Here is an 18316-nt window from a genome sequence, read left to right on the forward strand (position 1 = left end):
CACAAACACCACAGACAAAGACGAGGGTTGATTGGTCGTATATAAAAGGTTTTCGGAGCTGCGAGGCACCAAAATTATGGGGTCGCCGAAATTATGAGTGAGACAAACTTACAATGCAAAGTTGCCCTTGCCGATATTATACTTCAGAAGTTGGTAAGGCGAAACAAAAGCTGGAATTTTAAGTCCTTCACAAGAGTATATAACTTACATTATACGTTGGCTCGCTCTAGACGATTTTATTCAGCTAAGAGAGACTCTGAACTTTTGGGGTTAGATATAACCTCCTTCCCTCTGAATACTCTCCCCTAAGCTAAATATATCATTGTGGGATCATCAAAAACGTTAACAGATGAATTTTCGCTCCTTTAATCCAGAAAGCGTCAAAATGGCATAAGTGGAATGCGACTATGCCAAATATATGAACAAAAACCAAACGGATGAGGATTTCGTTTTATTTGTTCAAAATCCTTGGCTGATGAGAAAAGGAACAATTAACCTTGACTTCACAGTCGGGGATAAAATATCTTCAAATATTTCACCTCTTTCATTTCTCATTTCATTCTGCTTTTTTTTTTTTTTTTTTTTTTTTTTTTTATTCCTTGGATGAAATAAATTAGGTATGCTTCTCTGAGTTGGCTTAGGGAAGAAAGGGACGAACATACCCTGGATGTGGAGTATATGGAGTGGAACAGTAGGTGAACATTTGATCCTCTCAGTGAAACAGCATGCAATCTCTTGACCTTGTCTCTGTTACATCACCCTAGCGACCCCCGATAAACACACACACACACACACACACACACACGAGTACCAGCCTTGTATATAATCTGCCGTGCAATCCTGAGTATGTCTGCAAAAGCTACATTGAGCTGAACAAATCCACATCTGATTCAGGTTTATTCCACAGGCACTACGTTTTACACATGCTTCAGACCCTGCTAAAAATATTCCTACGACTGTCCTTAACCCATTAGCTCCCAGTGTCCTCAAATGAGGGTGGAACTAGGCATTTCCAAGGGTTAATAAAGGAGGGAACCCCAGGTGGCGGACCTTTGAGCTTTGCAACTACGAGTCGGAATGCGGAGGGCGGTACGCTACTAATAAGTACCCTTCCAGCAAGATCTCCCATCAGGAACCCTCTGAGCTAATGTGTTATTATGTCCGCAGATATGGTGGAACCTGCACCTCCACAACCACTCTGTTCCGAGCTTACGATACACCGTCTCAGAACAGATCCACTACTGTTCTGAAATGTCTACAAATATGGTCAGTTCAACGACTACCCAAATTCCCAGTTTTACAAATACAGTAACACAGCTCTCCCAGAACTGATCCACTATTGTTCGAAAGGTCTACCGATATGATCGATCCAGCAACATCATAACCTCCGGGTACAGATTTCATCACATCATTACCAAAAATAATCACAACTGCTGCTTTTCTGAAAGTCTGCAGATGTAGTCTACCTGTATAACAGCACAACTCTCGTTTTAAACACCCTATAAAGCTTTACCAAGAATATTCAACAACTGCTGCTCTTGTGATATTTATTTAAATGCAGCCGACCTTATAATTAAACAGCATTCACAGAGCTCTCTAACCATAATGGATGCGCTAAAATTCTAACAGCAAATTAAAGCTGGTTCATCAGGTAAACAATCTCCTCATTTTACGGGCAGCAAACCTACCCTGCTTCTGATTCATCACTTGTTCTGTAAAATTATCTGCATTTATGGCCTTATAGACAGCTGCACCCTCCGCATTTCATCTCCAGCACACCTGCTCTGCAAATGCTGTTCTGAAGTATTATCTACAGTTTTGACTAGCACAGCTACTGCAAAGTGCAAAATATTAGCGCTTTTCCAATCTTCTGTTTCGCTGTTGAATAACAAGTGCTGTATGAACCTACTTCCACATCTAGTCCAAATATCTTCCTCCCAGGTAAGTGTGCTCCTCCATACCTGTAAACTCTGTTGCATACCAATTAAACCTTCTTCCACATCTATAAACCATCCTGTACATCTATAAACCTCTCTTACATGTATGTAAACCCCTTCCAAGCCTGGGAATGCCTTCGAGTCTTCTAATCCCTTCTCCTGTAGCTTGTTAACCCTTCTTTTACACATATAAATTCCTCTTCCGTACCTGTAAAACCATCTTCTACACAAATGTCAATTTCACTTCCACTGTCACAAACCTCTCTTCAAAACCTCTTAACCCTTCTCCAACAACCATAGACCTCATTTCAACTCTTTAAAGCCCTCTTGTATGTACCTGTAAACTCTTTCCAGACCTGTAAACCCCTCTCCCACACCTGTAGATTCCTCTCCCACACCAGAAACCCCATGCTATACCTGAAAACCCTTTCTTTACATAAATCTACCTCCGTCCTCGTCCGCTCCTATCCCAGCGATATGGGAGATACAGTGTTGTATTGTTTACACACTTCGTCTGAGAAGATTGTATACGCTCCTTTTTCTTCAGCATTTCTTGGCAAAGACAGGAGATTGGGTGCAAGACTTGCCTGTCAGGGGTGGGGAGGTGCAGGCATGGGATACTTTGTGGTAGATGTGGGAAAGGTGTGGGGTCGAAACCTGACTTTTATGGGTGGGGCAGACTTGGAACGTGTGAAGGCAAGACAACTGTGACAAATTTAAATGAACGGCGAGGAGTTTAAAGTTTTTAAAATGTGTGAGATATTTCTGGGACGGGCTTGGAATGGAGATGACGTCCAGCAGATGTGAAATGCATGAAATTTACGAAATGTGAAAAAGGCTAATGATTTAAAAGGTGTGGAACAATTGGAATGAGTAGAGAGAAAACGTGGAAATCTTAGTCTGTCCGATGGGAGGTGTGGAACTTGCTTGCGATGTGTGAAGAGTTGGTTGGGAAAAGACTTTTAACGACTGAGAAGGAAGTAAAGAACGGATCTAAAAAGTGTAGTAAGCAGGAGTGAAGTGAGTTTGTATCAGGAATGGGTGTGTCGCGAATTGGCTAAGGTGAAGGCTGAGGAAGGATTGTGTCATAAAAAGCCTCTAGACTGCTGGCACACTGCCCAGACCCGGGCAATAATTTCTTTGTGAGACATCCAACAGGACGTCACCTTAATAGAGGGGTTTCACGGAATGTACTGCTAACTTCCTTCTGAGAGGCGTCGTTGATGCTGTTGGCGATTTTATTCTGCTTCGGAGAGGTGTTTCAGCTTGGAAGCGTTAGACATACCTTTAGCACAAGAAGCCTTTCGTATGTTGAATAAAATCACCTGTAGTCAGGAAGAATAAACTTTAACATCATGGTAGTAAGGTGGTTAATAAGCAGGCAAATTATTACATACAGAGAATACTTTTAAAGACGTCCACAGAGATTCTAGAAGCAGTTTATGACACACGAGAATTGTACACCCAGCCTATAGTTACTTATTATGAGACGGAGGTTGTGATTCACTCTCTGTTGTGAGGACTAATGTCACAGTTCAAGGACTAAGACTGAGCATCGCTGTGTCTAATGTTCTCTCTCTCTCTCTCTCTCTCTCTCTCTCTCCTTCCATCTCTTCCTCAGCGATTTTCTTACAAACCTTCACCCACTATTCTCTTCCTTTTTCTCTTTTCTACAGCACCTCACCTGTTTCCTTTCTTCCTCTTCTCCCTCAGAATTAATTTCTCATCTCCCCTTCTCTGTTCTCTTTCCTACTTCCTCTCCTCTTTTTCTGGCGCTCTTGTTTTGCAACATTACATTCTAAATATTGTCACTTTCTCCTTCATCCTCCTTCTCATCTCCCTTCCCCTTTCGTTGGCTCACCCCTTTCCTTCTAAACCATTCCTCTTTTCCTGCTCTATTCTTCACCGTACAATATTTTTTTCCCGTTTTCCCCATTTTTTTCCTACATTCTTCAAACGTCTGACAAATAATTATCCCTCTCCCCCGCCACTTATCTCTCTCCTTCTTACTCACCTCCCTTTCATATTTCGTTCCCTCACTCCTTCCCTCATACACGTTTCCCTCATTCCTTCTCTGATTCTTATCTTTAATATTCTCCCCTACCCGCCCAGACCTACCTTTTATCGAAACCTCTTCCTTCAATCACTTTTTCAGTTGTTCCCTTTTACGCTCCGCCACCTTTTCTTTTTTTCCCCATTGAAACTATGTTCTACCACGCTCAATATCATCCACCTCCTTCCTTTCTTCCTTTGCACAACCATTCCTTTACTTTCCCTCACTTACTCCTCCGTAACCCAATATATCTTTTCTTCTCTCCTTACACTTAATCATTCCTCCTCTTCCACAATTCTTCCCTTATCACCTAGTTCCTTTCCTCTCTCTCTCTCTCTCTCTCTCTCTCTGTCTTCCTTCATTTCCTCCCTCGCTTCTTTTTCTCCTACAGTCTATTGCTTTTCCTTCAATCTTTCTTTCACTTCACAACCATTTTCCTTCTTTTTGTCTCCCATTTCTCATACGTATCTCTAATGCATCCCTTTCTTCGACAACCGACTTTTCCATTTCCTTCTGTCACATCCCCTCCCTCACTTCTCTTCCACTTCCCTTCCTTCACTTCCACTTCCATCCCGTCACTTCCTTCTCTTCCACTTTCCCTCCTTCGCTTACTTCTCTCCCTCTTATCCCTGACCCTCCAGTTCCACTGCTTCCTTCGTTTCTTAATTCATTGGCTTTCACACCCCTTTCCTCCTGCTCCCATCCCCTCCTTATCCACTGCTTTTTATACTTCACACTCCTCACCGTCACCTCCATTGAGTCCTTCCCTTCTCCCGCCCTCCTTCCCTGTACTCCTTCCGTTCTCAATCTCTCGACTTTTCCTTCCTTCGGTGATTCATTTCCTATTTCACTTCGTTCCTTCATCACCCCCTCAACGTCGCTTTACAGGAGAATATCAGGTTTCCACGCTCTCTGAAAAGCGATTCGTTGGCCTAGTTGTACTCTGTCTGCCTGTCATACACACTTGCTGTAAAGGACAATGTCAGGTTACCCGATGGTACGGAACGAAACTCGTATAACTTGTATGATATTTTACTGATTCATCTTCATCCTTTTTGCATCCTTCATTTCCTCAGTCACATTTTTATTCCCCGTACCTTTCATCCTCGTCCATCTCCTCTATCTCCATCTCTGTACAGTATGTTTGTCTATCTGGCTATCTATTTCTCAATGCCTGTCTATCTGTATACCTATATCTTCCTATCTGTTCATTTATCTATATCTCTGTGTGTCTGCTATACAAAAGGTTGTTTTTATTGCTCAACCCAGGTCTGTCTGACTAAGCAGACCCAAAGACCGCAGGTAAGCAACTACCCCTTTGGATTTGTACCATAGGTTGGCTACATCACAGATGTTTCGCCTGTCTTAGTATGGCATGTGCTGTGCAGTACTTCATTACGTGTGTTATGTTGTGTTGGCCTATTATGCAAGCTGGGCACGTGTCATCTGTCATTCCACGCAACCCAAATCCAGGCTTGTAGCGAAGGAGGGCTGGATGATGTCACGATCTAAGCCTAAGCCTAGCTTGATGAACTCGATCATATCTAATTCAGGACACCTCCGATGATGGATGTTAGGACGAGGAGCTTAAATATATATTTTCGATCGAGCTGTTGTATTGCCCTGCACATGAAATGATTGGGTAGGTGTTTCTTCATTGTTGGTGTTGCAATGTCTTCAGGTGGACTATTGTTGTAGAGGGTTTGATAATATTTTGTGTAACGACTGTTTTGTGTCACTTTGTATCTCTGTCAAGTATTGACAGGGATGTTGTGCAGTGGCACTGGGTGCTGCATAGAACTGTGCACCTCTTATATCAAGGTAGTCTCTGACAGAGAGAACTACAGTCTCACGGTGAAAGTGAGCTGTAGGAACGATTTTCGTGCAGTTGGTGGTGATGCGCAGGGCGTTATTCAGTTTAGTTTGCAAAGGATTATAGTATTAGATGGCATGGGAGCCCATACTGGTTAGGAAGAGGATATTAACTAATATCTCATATATATATATATATATATATATATATATATATATATATATATATATATATATATATATATATATATTACTCTTAGAGTAAGGAGAGCGATATTTTTTTTTGCACAGAATCTGGCTCAGTAGTTGCCCTGAGTGCACTGAGTCTACGGTGCACCACTTCTTAATGTTTTGCCTATGGTCTTTGAATGTGAGTCCATTGTCATATGTCATTCCAACAATAATAATGAAGAGGGTGTGTGGCATATGTACATGGTTCAGTGTCATGTGAGGGAAATACCTATGTTCATGCTTACTGCTTATAAGTGTGGTGTAGAATTTGGCTTGGGCAATCGTCAGCCTGTTGTCTTCAACCCAAGTCTGCAGTGTGTTGAGGGAGTACTGTAGCAGCGTGCGACTGTGTGTTTTAACTGTGTTTGTAGTTGCAATGACGATGTCATCTGCACATGAGGCAATGTCTGTGGGAGACTGGGGTGTGGAACTATCTTGCATGTATAGGTTTAAGAAAGTGATTGAAAGAACGAAGCCTTAGGGATCTTTAGTGTTGGTGATGACTTGCCCTGGATGTAACATGTACTTGTTTACCAATTAATAGTTGGCAAGGTAGGGTTTGGTGCTGTTCACCATATTGTAGTTATGCTGTATATCTTGGTGATTAGTTTGCGTCGGGGGATGGCACAGAAGGCCTTAATAATATTTATTGACGTGAGAATTGTGCAATGTGAGGGTGTGGAGGAGTTGATGCCGTCAGAGGCTTGTTATGTGAGATTAGTCAGTTGGGTTTTTGTAAGGTGTAGTCACCACAGTGGATTTTGGAGGTGCATGTTTTATATTTAATAATACTATTTAGTGTTACGTAGAGCCGATAGGGGTGTACAGAGGGATAAAGTGTTGTTACAAAGATCTTCCATTTTTCCATTTTCTTAGTACAAATTTCTCTGCTTCGTTCTTGGAGCCGTGAGATGGTGGCTTGTGTGTGTGTGTGAAAGATGAAGTTTGTGTTTGTGTCTGCCACCTTCTTGTGAGGATGGTAACCTCCGGTGTAAATTTTGGGTTGTAATGTCTTCTGTTTTTGTGGTAAGTTGTGTCTGTTTGCGATGAGTATGGTGTTAAAATAGCAGTGTATAAGTTAGTGTTCGTGATGAGTGTATCGTTAGTGTGCTGAAGTGTTGTTCTGCTACATCAGAGACTTTCGTTCAGTCTGCTTTCTTGTGGTTTGTGTCGCCATGAGGCGTGATCGTTCGGGTTTGCATTGTTTCTATGATGATGTTGATGGCGAGATAAATTTTGCATGTCTGGGTTCCGTTTGCAATGTGATGTGTTGAGTGCAAGTGTTGGCGAACAGAACGTGATGTCTGGGAAGGAGAGGGTGCAGTATGTCTGGCGTAGGATGAAGGTGTATTATCAATTGTTATTCATAATATCAATGTTGTCGAGTTTTGAAGCAATGTCAAGGCCTTAGAGATTGACTTAACTGTGTTCCTAACAGGCAGGGTCTTCTACGGTAAAGTCCCCAGCAACGATAGAGTTAGGTGTCTGTGTCTGGGGGAGAAGCTGAGGGTTGCATTGTGCTGGCAGAGCGTGGGAGGTGTCAGGGGGAATTTAAATGTTAATGATGTTAATTTCGTGTTTGTGACCAGATTTGACACTGAGTGACAGGATTTCTAATACTATGTCATTTGGGAAAGTGATTCACTGGTTTGTGTTGTGTTTGTGTAAAGGTCTGAAGCGTGAATGTCCGAGTACATAATGAGGCCTTTTTCATTGTCCTCATTTCTGTCTGAGGGAATGTTTGAGTAGTGTTTGACATAGGGGACTACGAGTATTGTGTGTGTGTGTGTGTGTGTGTGTGTGTGTGTGTGTGTGTGTGTGTGTGTGTGTGTGTGTGTGTGTGTGTGTGTGTGTGTGTGTGTCAGTGTCAATTTTGTTTCTTGTAATAGTCCTGTGTGTATGCCATGGTCGTTAAGGAACTGTTCACTTTCTTATTCTTTTTTTGGTGGAGGCCGTCAATGTTCAGCAGCAATATATTTTTGCACGTTAGATGCGGCGTACATCCGGCATGTGTCTGTGTTGTAGGTACAGTGCTTGAATGAAGGGGCTGAGTTATGATGTCCGCGGCAGTGTGAGTGCCGGGGTTGCTGGAGACATCGAAGGGGGAGAGCTAGTTGCGTCTGATGTGACAGGATTAGTGTTTGTGGATGTGTTGACCTGTCGCACATCCTTGTGCTATGGCGTTGTCTGACATCTGTTAGTACAGTAATATGTGATGTGGCTCTGTTATCTACAAATAGAGCATCGAACAGATCCACATGGCTGGCTTGCACTTGTGATGTGTAGGGAGAAAACAGGGCATCTGTATTGTGCTTGGGGTCCAGAAATGCTCTCCTTGTCTCCTGCTAGTGTGAGAAGCAGGAAAATTACTGCTAAAGAGATTTCTCTTAGCATTTAAAGCTGCGTAGGATGTGGCTGCCCCTACACGAAAGACTGGGCCTCGCCAGGCTGGACCGAGATCCTCCTCGAAGGATGCCGGGCTGGATGAGGAGGCTTTGTACGCAGGCAGGAGGAGCATCTACTTCTCTAAATCTAGGGCACTGGTGGTACTGTGGGGAGTCTCCTTTTGCACAAAGAGTAAAAATGAAAGCAAACAACAACTTCTTATTAATGCAAGGAAGAAGGAACCAAAGACTAGAAACTCACAAATACTGCCACCCACGAATATTAAAAAGAAGATAATAGAGATCCAGATTCAAGATCCGATCACTTCGTGATGCCTGGACACACTGCGTTTAAAAGATTGAAGGTCATACGTAGTAGGAAATACATACAGTTCCAGAGTTGACCTGTTGCATACATGAAAGACATGGAGCAACGGTTAACTCTTGCATTAGAGAGCTGAACAGAAAATGATGGCAGTTTGTTGCTAGACGAGTGCTAGGCGCCTGCCTAAGTGGTGGAAGGATGCAAGTAGACAGTTCAGAGGAACAGTGACCAGTGATGTAAAGATAAGAAAGAGATATAGATGCAGCAGTGCGGCGAAGTGATACATGTTAAGGGAAGCAAGTAAAAAGAGGGGAGTTAATGAGACGAAAAGCTTTTGACTCAACTTTGCTGACAAGAGCTGTATGTGGGGAGTCCCCCCCCCCCCCACGCCTGAGAGTTGTGCTCTACACAGGACCGGAAGCGGATGGGAAAGTGAAGGGTGGAGTCATCAGCGTATGAGTGGGTATAGGTTTAGATGTACAGCTTAGGAGGACACTGATGAATGCAAGGAAGAGAGTTGGTGATATGATAGAGCATTGAGGAATATCAGTATTGATAGCTCTAGGAGAGAATGGTACCTTTCTAAAACAGCAGCTATAGAACGACCAGAAAGGAATTTAGAGATGAAGGCAAAGATAGAGGGATGGGAATCGTAAAAGGCAGTTTAGAATCTAAACATATGTGCCACAATCGATCGAAAGTCTTTGAAACGTCAAATGCAATGGCAAAGCTTTCGCCAAAGTTCCAAAGCAAGGATGACCACGAGTCTGAAAGGAAAGTGAGAAGATCGCCAGTGAAGTGTCCCTGTCAGAACCAATACTGACGATCGGAAAGAAGGTTATGATAGGAAACGTGCTTTGATTTTTTTTTTCTTTTTGAGGGTGGGGCTGGTTAAGGCTAGATTAAAAATCTTTATAGATATAGGATGTTAAAGCAATTGGGCGATAGTTAGAGGGCTGGGAATGGTCACTCATTATTGGGACTGGCTCAGTGAGAGGAAACTTCCAGCAAGAAGGAAAGGTAAGTGGTGACAGACAAAGGAGAAAGAGTTTGCCTAGCCAGGGTGTAAGCACAGACGCACAGCTCTTGAAGACAGCAGAAGGGACCCACTCTTGTCCATATGCCTTGTTAATATTGAGGCCAGTGATGGTAGAAAACAGACAACACCTGTCTATTCACTCACACGTTATAAAGGATGACAATAGGTGTCCATACCTTATGGAATTGCACCTGCAACACTTAGTTGCTGCCAAGTAAGGCATGTTGCTGGTGAGATCTGTCTATCTGTCACTATACATTTTTCTATCAGGCAATCCACCAATTTGTCTTTTCACTCACTTGTTATATAAGATGATGTCAGGCTTCCAGACCCTATGGAATGGCACTCTTATAACTTGTATGCCACCGAAGTCTGACGCATTCCAGGTGAGGTGTGCGTCTGTCCAGATCTGCGTCAGCCAGCAGTTGGTAGTCAAGATTTGGTTCTTCTCGTCCTGCAAGTGGTTAGATTGAATGGTTAGTGCGCTTGTTTGGGTAGTTAGTGGAGGTTGATACTTTGTATATACATTGCTAGTGCATGGGTAAATGGATAACCCCTGTAGAAATTACATTAAATGATAAGAATGCATGATTGGGTAGTTAATGGAGTTATTAATTTTGCCTGTGAATAACTTGTTAGTGTTTGGCATTGTAGTTTATTTGGGTTAGTGGCTCGTTAGGGCCTGACTAGTGGATACTGAAAAACTGATGGGCAAGTGATGAATCAGAGCAGGTACTGTGCAATAAAGAATAGCTTATTCGGTCTCATCTGAGAAGAGACAAGCCTTAAGTTTTTGAAAGCTGCAGCTGATTGGTTGTTCGAGTGCTTTCATTATTAACGACTCATTTTGAATTACTTTTATTATAAGGGTTACAATAACCGTTTGACAATAAGAGTGCCCATTTTTTTTTTTATGCGAGAAAGAAGGAACCAAAGGCCATGAGCCCGCAGTAACAGTTCCCTCCAAGAGAAAAACAAAATACAATAGAGCGCCAAATTCAAGATCCGATCATTTTGAGATGCCTGCATACACTGCGTTTGAAAGATTGGAGATCATAGGCAGCAGGAAATACAGACAGAGGGAAACAGTTCCAGAGTTGACCTGTTGCATAAATGAAAGACTGGGAGTAACGGTTAACTCTTGCATTAGAGAATTGGACAGAAAAGGGATGAGAGTTTGCTGCCAGACGGGTGCTACGCGCCCATCGTAGAGGTGGAGGAATGCAAGCAGACAGTTCAGAGGAGCAGTGACCATTAAAGTAGCGATAGAAAAGAGATAAAGATGCAACAGTGCGACGAAGAGACAGAGGTTGAAGGCAGTCAGTAAGAGGAGGAGAGTTAATGAGACGAAAAGCCTTTGACTCCACCCAATTGAGAAGAGCTGTATGTGGGGAGCCTCCCCACACATGAGACTTGTACTCCACACAAGGGCGGATAAAACCCCTGTATAGAGTCAACAATTGTCCAGGGGTAAAGAAAGAGCGGAGTCGGCTTAGCACACCCAATCTCTTGGAAGCAGATTTTACAAGAGATGTAATATGATCTTTCCAAGATAAGTCCCGAGTAAATGAAACCCCAAGCATGTTCAAGGATGATGCAGGATTAAGCTGAATATTATTAAACATTAGTGGGTATACCTGTGTAAGATTTTGCCGGGTTGATAGGTGTAAGAACTGAGTCTTATATGCATTAAAAACAACCATATTATTTTTACCCCAGTCAGAGATACGAGCCAAGTCAGACATTAGGTGTGCCATAGCCTCATCCCTTGTTTGTTGAAGTAACTGTTGAGATGGGCATTGCGGGAACCGAATGGAAAGGTGAAGGGTGGAGTCATCAGCATATGAGTAGATAGGGTTAGATGTACAGCTTAGAAAATCATTGATGAATAAAAGGAAGAGAGTTGGTGATAGGACAGAGCCCTGAGGAACACCACTGTTGATAGATCTAGAAGAAGAACGATGGGCGTCTACAACAGCGGCTATAGAATGACCAGAAAGGAAGCTAGCGATGAAGGCACAGATAGAAGGATAGAAACCGTAGGAGGGCAGTTTGGAAATTAAAGATTCATGCCAGAATCGATCGAAAGCCTTTGAGATGTCAAGTGCAATGGCAAAGCTTTCGCCAAAGTCCCGAAAGGAGGATGACCAGGAGTCTGAAAGGTAGGTGAGAAGATCGCCAGTGGAACGTCCCTGACGGAACCCGTACTGACGATCAGAAAGAAGGTTGTGATAGGAAAGATGCCTTAAAATTTTTCTATTGAGAATTGACTCAAAAACTTTTGAAATACAGGATGTTAAAGCAATTGGACGATAGTTGGAGGGTTGGGAGTGGTCACCCTTCTTTGGGACTGGCTGAATGAAAGCAAACTTCCAGCAAGAAGGAAAGGTACAAGTTGACAAAGGCAAAAGAGTTTGCCTAGGCAGGGAGTAAGCACAGAAGCACAGTTCTTGAGAACAACAGGAGGGACCTCATCAAGCCCATATGCCTTGTTAGTACTGAGGCCAGTGATGGCAGAAAATACATCAGCTGAAGAAATTATAATGTCAGCCATGAGGAAATCAGAGGGGGGAAGTGATGGAGGAACAGCACCGGAATCGACTAAGGTGGAATTGGAGGAGAAAGTCTGTGTGAAGAGATCTGCTTTATCAGTAGAAGAAATAGCTACAGAACCATCAGAGTAAAAAGGAGGAGGGAAGGATGATGAGGTAAAGTTGTTAGAAAGATTTTTGGCAAGGTGCCAGAAGGAGCGGGAAGAATTCGAGTTGGAGAGTTGAGAGCATTTAGTATGGATGAAATTATTTTTAGTAGAGCAAAGAACAGACTTAGCACGATTCCGGACAGAAACGTAAAGATGACGTGATTCAGGGGTGGGTTGGCTCCGGTACCTTTTGTAGGCCCTCTCCTTGTTGCGGACAGCATTAGAACAAGCATGATTAAACCAAGGCATTCTTGTGTTAGTCAAAGGATATGAGAAATGAATGTATGCTTCCATGCCCGAGAGAATAACCTCCGTAATGCGCAAGGCACACTCAGATGGCTCACGGCCATGGAAGCAATAATCATTCCAGGGAAAATCAAAGAAGTACTGCCTGAGGGCCTCCCAGTCCGCGGCTCCAAAATGCCACAGACGACGTTTCCCTGGAAGGTCCACAGGCCGTACCGGAGTGATAGGACAGGTTAAGGTGATAACGTTGTGATTGGAGGAGCCTAACGGAGAGAAAAGATTAACAGAGTAAGCAGAAGGATTAGTTGTGAGGAAGAGGTCAAGTATGTTGGAGCTCTCTCCAAGGCGGTCAGGGATATGGATAGGGTGCTGTACAAGCTGCTCTAGGTCATTAAGGATAGAAAAGATGTAGACTTGTTCACCAGGTGGATCAGTGAAAGGAGAGGAGAGCCAAAGGTGGTGGCGAACATTGAAATATCCTAGAATGGAGATTTCAGAGAAAGGAGAAATGGATAGAATGTGTTCCATCATAGATGTAAGATAGTTGAAGAATTTTTGATAGTCAGTAGAATTAGGGGATAAGTAAACAGCACAGATATATTTAGTCAGAGAATGACAGGAAAGCCGAAGCCAGATTGTAGAGAATTCAGAAGAATCGAGTTCAGGAACAGGAGAGCAAGATAAGTCGTTGCGTATATATATACACAACAGCCACCTTTGGCTTTGAAATGAGTATAGAGAAAGTAGGAGGATACAGAAAAGAGTTTGCTGTCAGTTGCCTCAGACAGCTGAGTCTCAGTTAGAAAAAGGTGAGGTTTAGAGGAGGACAGGTGGTGCTCAACAGAGCGAAAGTTAGAGGAAAGGCCGCGAATGTTGCAGAAATGAAGAAGAAGAGAGTCAGACAGTGGTTCCAGGCACCTCGAGTCGTCACCGGGAGAGGGGCGGATGGTGGGGGCATTTATTGTTCGCCCCCCTGGGGACTCCGAGGCTTGGTGATAAGACGCCATAATTTTTGACTTTTGGAAAGGGAAGTGTAGTGTGTACTGTGCATGTAGTTTGGTGTAGATAGTTAGAGAAATTTGTACTGGAGAGCATGCTGGCCTACTCTCTGTGTAACTGAGACACTGAAAAAGTTCAGCAAAGGGGGATGGTCAGGAATTAGTCCTGAGGGCTGATGAAACGGGAGCTCCAGCACTCCCTGTCATCAGGTTTCCATCCACCTCGGGAGTACTGCCCTGCTCGACTGGTGCTACAGTCTAGTTATTTGAAACATTTATTTAAAAAGGGGCCATACAAAGTCTCTCAGATGGTCTAGATACTTGTGAAATTTTATATTCATGGGGCAAATCAAAAGACGTCCAAGTAAAAATTTAACGAGTAGCCTACCTTGATTTTTTTTTTCTTCCATGTTCGGAGAAATAAAGGTATTTCACAGTATGACATCACTGCGATAGACTGTAAAACCTAATGTAGTAAAACATGGCAATTCTAATGAAATGTGACATATTCCCTGAATTTTGATGAATAATAGACACGGGGAGAGAGAGTAGGCAGCTAATGAGATGTCCAACTTGACTAAGCAGAACAATATTCGAATTTAGTTGACAGCACTTTGCTGTGGCGTTGGTTTGCATTATGCTTTCTACTTTACCATCATCAGGAAATAGTATACCTTCTTAGTGTTGAATATCTAGTTACTACTTACAACATAGCTGTGACTGCAGGATACTTAAAAGCGACGGTGACAAAGTTTATTCACCCGTGTCTACCAGTCATATATCACTGGAACTGCGATGGTTTACTAGGTTAGATCTGACAAACTATCGCAGTAATGTCATAATTTACCTTAATTTACCTGAACCTTGGGGGAAAAAATCAAGATACTTGTAAAAATTTACTTAGAAGTGGTTTGATTTGTCCCGAGAATTTTAAATCTTTTACATATCTACGGCATGTGATAAACATGGTAAGACCCCATTTTTATTTTAATGTATGCAAAAAACTCTATATAATATTCTATTTGAGCAAACTTATTCTCAAACGGTTATTGTAACCCTCATAATAAAAATAACTTAAAATGCGTCGTTAATAATGAATGCACTCAGACAACCAATCGGCTGCCAGCTTTAAAAAACTTAAGGCTCTTCTCTTCTCAGATGGGATCGAATATACTGTACCAGGAGAAATGATGAAGTTCATAAAATATATAAACCTACCAAGAATCAAGCTCACTTAGAGTCTGTACATAAGACACAATACCTTGATAGAGAAAAATAAGGATTGCATTCACGGTAGGATTGGAGTATCCGTAACACCTCCAATTGGGCGATTACTTATGCATATGATACCTTAATTTTCCAATGCCACCTACGTATTTTCTCCATCGACATGCTTTGCTTCAGTAACGTACAAAATGGTAAAAGGTAATATGGGAAGTATGTTGATAAGAAGGTCGTTATACAAAGTCTTCTACACCGTCTGGCATATGGAATTCGTCCATTAGTCAGATGCATCAATCACAACACACCATGCATAGTTCATTCACCTTAGCGGGAATTTCATCCCAATGCAGGTTAATTCACGCAGCTCACTGGCGGAACCAGATAATACTGTAATATGATTCTACATCCTTTCCACACAGCGTCTTCCTGATTATAATCAATAGCTCTGTACAACTAAACCATAAAAATTGGGAGACGGCTATTTAATTTACAATTAAAGTGGAGTAATGTTTGATAAATTCACACATCTGGAAACTACATCCACCAACTTAAACCAGTGATACTCTCCAGACGACTGCATTTCGAAGTGAAGCAGTTACACACAGCCTTTGTTACACACAGACTTCATTAACCTATTCATTATGAGACATTTTTGCTATGCAGGATAATATAGTCTGGAGGTAAAGCTAGATTATCTTCACCCGACAAAAAAATTGTTGCCTCTCCATATTTATACTGAACTGTTTTAGTAGATAAATATGTTACTAAGTAAGAAGACAATAAAAAATACGCATAAACTTAATATTTCTTATCCAGCCCTTCATTAACAGGTAGTCTGTTCAAATGGAATGCAAATTGCCGTCAGGTACAATCACACTCACTACAATGACAATAAACCAGTGGGTTAACCTTCTACCATGCACGCTAAACCTTTTCGTTGGCAATAACCTGCGTTGCATTTTGGTTATCCTCACACGATTGTTCTATTCTGACGGCATACCTGCGACAAAGATAATGTTGAAAAAAGTTTGATAATGAACATTTTTTTTTTTCCAATGATGAAGAACATCCTGTTTCATTGCAACGTACGATGGACGGTTTTCTTCAGATCATAGAAACCAAACTTAGCGTCAGGGTTAATCCACTTAGCCTGGGATCATAAAATTTCTTAGTTAGGGAGGACTAATAAATATCAAAAGTAGGCAATAAGTCACCATCATCAACTCGAATCTTAGGTCGATATCTCAGGTTCCAGAGTTTGCGGTGTATATAAACAGCTGATTCATGTAAACCATTACAATTTCACGAAAACGACAAAAAATGACGTAGCAACTGGTCTGAGATTAGCTTATTATGCTGTTGTTAAGATTTTCCGATAACCATTTCACTGTATTAATTATAAAAATTATCCACATGCCACTATACACAAAAATATTGACGGCAACCTGTCTCATCACCTTCCCTCGCCTCTCCCCTAATCTCCCTTATCTCTCCCTCCCTCTCTCCATCCCCCGCTCTCCACTGTGCCTCACTTCAGTTCTCTCTCTCTCTCTCTCTCTCTCTCTCTCTCTCTCTCTCTCAGGAGTGGTGTTTCCTCCTTGCAGTGAGTGGATTAAAATGGTTTCGCTGATGTAATACTCAACTCTGTAGGTCATATGATAAAAGAGCATAAACTCAGCGATGACCTTGCTTATAGGCTTCACTTTTACAAAGTTTCATCTTCCTTTCAGTGGTCTTGATTTCGTCGATCAGACCAACTCAGTCACAAAAATGATTCCTGCATGGTCCAGGCCGTTATCTCCTGGCCGGACCTGCACGTCAGTAAACACTTTAGATAACACTTAAAAAATTGCTGCTATTCAGCCGTGGTGGCCATGATGACTCCTATAATCGAGACACGAACCTTGTCCTGCGGTGTCTTTACTTATGGCTGAAATTAGGACGAATCTCAAGAATTTGCGACTCGATTTTTAGAATTAAATTAAGACATCTCCGTATCGTTTCACATTTTAGTGTAGATTACATGTTGTTTGAAGTTCCTTCTTTAAGGTGCTTTTATGAAAACAGCAGTCAAAACAATGGCCAAAATTTCTGGAGAGTATTTTCAAGTACTTCGTCAACTGATTGAAAATGCAAAGCAAGAAAAAGTTCATGTCTTTTTGGATCGACTGTTTCCTGCTACTCTTTCCTTGTCTTCAACTCAGAAAAATGTTATTACTTATAACCTTCCGTGAAACAAAGATCCTCGAAAAGATCACCGGGTCTGTTGCTATTTGCTTTCTTCTGTGCTCCCTTTGTACTCTTTTGTCTGAACACAGGAACTCGACCCTCTTATGTCCTCATTGATGGCAAAGCACTGACAAGTTGGCCACTGTGGTTCACTTCTGTATCCATTCTTACTTGGCATAGCACCTGATGATGTCTATTCATCCCACAACCCGAGAATGACAAACATTTCATTAATGCCTTCAACACAGTGTCATCAGTATAGTTCTATTCTTTCTAAGTCAGGACAGATTTATTGAGCAAGAAGACACTTTTCCAACTACAGGAGTTTTATATGGCGTTAATAAACCTCGCTGTGAACAGTTTCTCCCAAGTTGCGTTGTGTAAAAATCATCTGAAGGTGGGAAGAATACAAGAAATAAATACGCCACTGGATTCCTGGGATTAATAGTTCATTTGCAGTGAGAGTGCCCTGACGTTATAGATTTCTGCCATAGGAGCACACCCATAGGATAGTTCTCTGGCAGCACACCCTTAGGGAAGTTCTGCTTCCTCCGTGTATCATACCGCTTTTACCAGCAGACACTGTTCCTTTTTGCAACACATTTCGTTTATTTTCCTTTTTGTTTATCTACCAAACTCTTCTACCACTTCAAGAGCCGTTTTCTTGTATGCTAAAAAGGTATCTAGTACCTCTTCCTTCCCAGTTAATGATTATACAGTATACTACACATGGCATGTTAATCAACATGTCTACATTATCTGTGCATTATTAAATTAATGTTATACAAAAAAAAAAAAAAAGAAAGAAAAAGCGTGGGTGCAAGAGCCAAATAACTCACTATGAAAGATCTGTAAGGAGATTTCCTAAGCGAGCAAAACTACAACCCAAAAGGTATTTTTCTTGTAGATATATAGTACCAGGCTATTTGACACGCTGTCTTTAGCAACAAACTTTGGCAGCTGCACCTTCGTTTTCTCTTAATGTTCAGTTATGTTTTTTTGAATATCGATACAGAGTTCACAAATGAAACAAGAGAATATTGGCGAGCCATATGCAAAAATACAATCGTAAAATGGAGGAGCTGGAAAGCCTCATAACCTAACTAGAATGCGATCCAAAGTGTCCTTCCTCTCTCC

General features: G+C 41.9%; 1 protein-coding gene across 1 annotated transcript in view; it reads right to left on the bottom strand.

Annotated features, from left to right (window-relative positions):
* Positions 1 to 18316, bottom strand: part of LOC145391418 (neuronal acetylcholine receptor subunit alpha-7-like) — a 107632-nt gene that overhangs the window by 83542 nt on the left and 5774 nt on the right. The window contains exon 2 of the mRNA XM_080266030.1: positions 10081 to 10235. Coding sequence (XP_080122156.1) covers positions 10081 to 10235 — 155 coding nt within the window. The remainder of the gene's footprint in view (positions 1 to 10080; positions 10236 to 18316) is intronic.

The sequence above is a fragment of the Coenobita brevimanus genome, chromosome 18, assembly GCF_032717465.1.
Source record: "Coenobita brevimanus isolate Jiangsu-jjx chromosome 18, ASM3271746v2, whole genome shotgun sequence".
Lineage (NCBI taxonomy): Eukaryota > Metazoa > Arthropoda > Malacostraca > Decapoda > Coenobitidae > Coenobita > Coenobita brevimanus.